Raw genomic sequence first — 6,000 nt, forward strand, 5'->3', positions numbered from 1 at the left:
TCACAAACACTACAGGTCAGTCACACACACTACAGGTCAGTCAGACGCACTACAGGTCAGTCAGACGCACTACAGGTCAGTCAGACGCACTACAGGTCAGTCACACACACTACAGGTCAGTCACACACACTACAGGTCAGTCACACACACTACAGATCAGTCACACACACTACAGGTCAGTCACACACACTACAGGTCAGTCACACACACTACAGATCAGTCACACACACTACAGGTCAGTAACACACTACAGGTCAGTCACACACACTACAGATCAGTCACACACGCTACAGGTCAGTCACACACACTACAGATCAGTCACACACGCTACAGGTCAGTCACACACACTACAGATCAGTCACACACGCTACAGGTCAGTCACACACACTACAGGTCAGTAACACACTACAGGTCAGTCACACACACTACAGGTCAGTCACACACACTACAGGTCAGTCACACACACTACAGATCAGTCACACACACTACAGGTCAGTCACACACACTACAGGTCAGTAACACACTACAGGTCAGTCACACACACTACAGGTCAGTCACACACACTACAGGTCAGTCACACACACTACAGATCAGTCACACACACTACAGGTCAGTAACACACTACAGGTCAGTCACACACACTACAGGTCAGTCACACACACTACAGGTCAGTAACACACTACAGGTCAGTCACACACACTACAGGTCAGTCACACACACTACAGGTCAGTAACACACTACAGGTCAGTCACACACACTACAGGTCAGTCACACACACTACAGGTCAGTCACACACACTACAGGTCAGTCACACACACTACAGGTCAGTCACACACACTACAGGTCAGTCATACACACACTACAGGTCAGTCACACACACTACAGGTCAGTCACACACACTACAGGTCAGTCATACACACTACAGGTCAGTCAGACACACTACAGGTCAGTCACACACACTACAGGTCAGTCAGACGCACTACAGGTCAGTCAGACACACTACAGGTCAGTCACACGCACTACAGGTCAGTCAGACGGACTACAGGTCAGTCAGACGCACTACAGGTCAGTCACACACACTACAGGTCAGTCAGACACACTACAGGTCAGTCAGACACACACTACAGGTCAGTCAGACGCACTACAGGTCAGTCACACACACTACAGGTCAGTCAGACGCACTACAGGTCAGTCAGACGCACTACAGGTCAGTCAGACACACTACAGGTCAGTCAGACACACTACAGGTCAGTCACACACACTACAGGTCAGTCAGACACACTACAGGTCAGTCAGACACACACTACAGGTCAGTCAGACACACTACAGGTCAGTCAGACACACTACAGGTCAGTCACACACACTACAGGTCAGTCAGACACACTACAGGTCAGTCAGACACACACTACAGGTCAGTCACACACACACTACAGGTCAGTCACACACACTACAGGTCAGTCAGACACACTACAGGTCAGTCACACACACTACAGGTCAGTCAGACGGACTACAGGTCAGTCAGACACACTACAGGTCAGTCACACGCACTACAGGTCAGTCAGACGGACTACAGGTCAGTCAGACGCACTACAGGTCAGTCACACACACTACAGGTCAGTCAGACACACTACAGGTCAGTCAGACACACACTACAGGTCAGTCAGACGCACTACAGGTCAGTCACACACACTACAGGTCAGTCACACACACTACAGGTCAGTCAGACACACTACAGGTCAGTCAGACACACTACAGGTCAGTCACACACACTACAGGTCAGTCAGACACACTACAGGTCAGTCAGACACACACTACAGGTCAGTCACACACACACTACAGGTCAGTCACACACACTACAGGTCAGTCAGACACACTACAGGTCAGTCAGACACACTACAGGTCAGTCAGACACACACTACAGGTCAGTCACACACACACTACAGGTCAGTCACACACACTACAGGTCAGTCACACACACTACAGGTCAGTCAGACACACTACAGGTCAGTCAGACACACACTACAGGTCAGTCACACACACACTACAGGTCAGTCACACACACTACAGGTCAGTCACACACACTACAGGTCAGTCACACACACTACAGGTCAGTCACACACACTACAGGTCAGTCAGACACACACTACAGGTCAGTCACACACACACTACAGGTCAGTCACACACACTACAGGTCAGTCACACACACTACAGGTCAGTCACACACACTACAGGTCAGTCACACACACTACAGGTCAGTAACACACTACAGGTCAGTCACACACACTACAGGTCAGTCACACACACTACAGGTCAGTCACACACACTACAGGTCAGTAACACACTACAGGTCAGTCAGACACACTACAGGTCAGTCATACACACACTACAGGTCAGTCACACATGCACTACAGGTCAGTCACACACACTACAGGTCAGTCACACGCACTACAGGTCAGTCACACACACTACAGGTCAGTCACACACACTACAGGTCAGTCACACACACTACAGGTCAGTCACACACACTACAGGTCAGTAACACACTACAGGTCAGTCGCACACACTACAGGTCAGTCACACACACTACAGGTCAGACATACACACAAAAAATGGGGCGGCACGGTAGCGCAGCGGTTAGCGCCTCCGCTTCACAGCTAGAAGGTCCCGGGTTCTATTCCCACCAGGACGGGGCCTTCCTGTGTGGAGTTTGCACGTTCTCCCCGTGTCTGCGTAGGTTTCCTCCGGGTGCTCCGGTTTCTGAATCCTCCAGCCAGGTAATTCTGACCATCAGCCTGGCTCCACATCATGGAGATGGGTCCCCGGGCACGGCACTGCCGTTGACCACTTCTCCTTACGGTTTGCCCCAGTGGCATCGAAGGAGTAAAGTATACAAACAAACAAACAAACATTTTGTAACAAAATTACTTTGTCCAATCAGAGTACTGTATTCTGAATACTTCTGTATAATGGGATGTATAATGAAACACATACAGGCTACGTTGATTATGAACTTGTTCACCACTTCACCAAAGAGCAACTAGGGTTTTAATAGTATTGGCCCTGATGAAGGCTCTGTGTGTAGGGCGCAGTCATCAAGCAAGACTCTATCTTGGAGCTGCTGCTCCAGCCTGAGGAGGAGTGCGGAGCGGGGGAGCTGTGGAGGTGCAGGAGGGACGGGGAGAGTCCGGAGGTGGGTGCCATCGGAGAGCTGGCCTTACTGCAGAGACAGCACAGTCTGCTGCAGGACGAGCTCCTGCGGCTCAGGGACGCCGAGCGCCGCTTCAAGCAGAGCGAGAGGGAGCGGGTGCGGCTGGACCAGCAGATGAGGCATCTCATCAGTGTGTCGACAGACTGTCCACGCAGCCAGCAGGGAACCAAACCTCCGAGAAACGTAAGCGCTTCACATCCGCTTTGTCCGCTTTTTAGAGTTTTTATCCTGTTATCCACAGCGGGTCCAGACTTATTCTGCAGGGGGCGCCTGGGGGACACTTAAGGGAGACATACACTGCAACATACTATTTACTGGACGCTTATTAAATGTACACAATTAAAACATCAAAAGGTTATATTATAACATGAGGCAGGGCCGGCATTATGGTCCAAGCCTAAATAAAAGTGTGTGCGTGATCTTCGTGCGTGTTTAAAGCCAGGTGGACACTGGGCGATTTTGTCCGTCAGCAACGAACGATCACTCGTCTTGGGGGAAATCTTAAGTCGTGACTGAAAATCACAGGTCGTAGGTCATTCAATGAAACAGAGATAAAGATTTAAAATAGAACCGCCGTACGACCAAAGACGAGCTACGACCGACATCAGGCAGTGTCTGATATTTTGGAACAGTAGTCGCAGAGTGAGCCTCCTCTCGCTGCAGAGAGGATCTCTGTCAAGTGTCAACACATCAGGTTGAGTCAAAGCAACAGAGGCCGGGCATGAGCGGGTCCAACTACCCATTTTACAGGACTTTCCCGCATTTTTCCGTGAAAATAAACACCGCTAGCATGTGGCGCTCGCCTCCGCTAAGCACACGCCTCCTGAAACTGCTACGACAAAACTTTGATCATAGCTTCTATTGTCTCTTTGAACCATCACAGGAGACGATTTTACAATCCCCACATCGCGCAATGTGACATCTAAAAATCAAATAAGACAAAAAATGTGCACAGTGAGCACCATAACTCACGGTGGAATATATGACGTGTTTTTTGACCTGATAGAGCTGATAAAAAACAATAAAGGAAGAACATGAGGCAACGCGATGTTAACTGAGGAGAAGAATGTGAGGCTGCTCAGTGCTGCTTGTAATAAAACACAACCGCTTTTTTAATAAGCCATTCCCTCTCGCTAGTGGAGCAGGCACATAGCACAACAGCTGTGCACAGGCAAGATGACTGTTTGTAGCAACACTGTCCTTGCGCCAACTGCAAAGATAGATCTGTTTTTAAATACACGGAAATACAAAAAGAAAATTCTTGACTTTTGTCAATGGCACTTTTCTGTTTTTGGAATAGAACTCTTGTGCTCCAATCTGTATTTTGTGAACTGTTTTGGCGTCTGCTTTATTTTGTTTTTCAATTATAACTCCCCTGTTGTCACTGGAGAACACACCGTGTAACCGCTTTTTCCACACACATACACTTGTAATTTATTGATTAAAACATGAATATCAACCCTTAAGCGCCCAAGAATATGTTTATTAGTCAGGATTGAAACACTGTGTGGTCTGTGAATGTCTCTGCAGAAGGTGAGCGTGCACTGGCAGAGTCAGGAGGACACCAGTGACGTGGAAATGGACATGACTGACGAGGACGAGGAGGCCCCTGGGAACTTCAGAGGTGACTATCCCCACACAGGCTGGCTCCGGCTCTGTCATCATGGGACTCAAGTGCACACTCTCATGTCTCTGTTGTAGATCTCCAAGCGGTTTCAAAGGTCTGAGCAGCTCCAGAGAGTCGACACACCCAATGTTCTTCAAGGAGTATAAGCCATCAAGTCATGTCTGTGTCCGAGGCTCTTGAGGCTCTGTACCTGATGTTTCCCGTTTTCAAAGTGGACAAAAACTTAAACTTGTTTGTTGTGGACTGGGGGGTAAAGGGTGTGTTTCCTTGCAGGACGCTCTAGCTCTTTCCAAGTTCTTTTTATGTTTCTACAAATGCGCCACAACTTACTAACATTTCGGTCAATATAGTAAAGCATAAATCTTACTCGCATCGTTACACAAGTCTCTACAAACCTTTAGCATTGGTGCTTCGTCCAGGTTTATAACTGCTGCTATGGTTTAACACTTCAGGCTCTGTTTATCTCCTTAAGACTCCTTGGAGACTCAAGTTGCCACTGGTCCCTGCAATGACTCCGAGACCTGTCGGATACCAAGGAGATCTCAAAGAGCCTCCATACGACTCCTTGAGATCCCTGACAGAGAGACATTGCAGGGACATCACAGAAACGTCTCACAGGTTGAGGACAACAAATAGTGTTAACAACGTTGCCACGAAGACCTCTGGAGACCATGTGGACGCTCAGCTGAAACCGAACCGCTTTGTTTTCTCCAAGATGACCCGGAGACTTATCGATACTACTATTACTCTTATCGATACTTCTTATTGATCCGGTACTTTAACGGTACACTTACCGGTACTTTAAAAGGAAACAAAAAAAGTTAGATAGAGGCTAGGCATTATTGTATAGGCACTGATCCAAGGCCGATATTTATGTTTTATTACTCTACATTTACTAATTTATTTCCATTTTGTGCATACATTTAATATATGGGAGGTAAAATACAAATATAGACCAAGTGTGTGTGTGTGTGTGTGTGTGTGTGTGTGTGTGTGTGTGTGTGTGTGTGTGTGTGTGTGTGTGTGTGTGTGTGTGTGTGTGTGTGTGTGTGTGTGTGTGTGTGTGTGTGTGTGTGTGTGTGTGTGTGTGTGTGTGTGTGTGTGTGTGTGTGTGTGTGTGTGTGTGTGCGAAGACCGATAAGGCTGGAGCTCATGGTCCAAGAGG

At 48.2% G+C, this 6,000-nt stretch overlaps 1 protein-coding gene across 3 annotated transcripts in view; it reads left to right on the top strand.

The window, feature by feature from the left end:
* Nucleotides 1–5,100, top strand: part of arhgef2a (Rho guanine nucleotide exchange factor (GEF) 2a) — a 125,672-nt gene extending 120,572 nt beyond the window's left edge. For all 3 annotated transcript variants that reach the window (XM_079570543.1, XM_079570541.1, XM_079570542.1), the window contains exons 20-22: nucleotides 3,083–3,391; nucleotides 4,739–4,832; nucleotides 4,910–5,100. In XM_079570543.1, the coding sequence (XP_079426669.1) occupies nucleotides 3,083–3,391; nucleotides 4,739–4,832; nucleotides 4,910–4,935 (429 nt within the window). In that variant the 3' untranslated portion in view covers nucleotides 4,936–5,100. The remainder of the gene's footprint in view (nucleotides 1–3,082; nucleotides 3,392–4,738; nucleotides 4,833–4,909) is intronic.
* Nucleotides 5,101–6,000: the final 900 nt, after the last annotated feature.

This window comes from Gobius niger (genome assembly GCF_951799975.1).
Source record: "Gobius niger genome assembly, chromosome: 14".
Classification (NCBI taxonomy): Eukaryota; Metazoa; Chordata; class Actinopteri; order Gobiiformes; family Gobiidae; genus Gobius; species Gobius niger.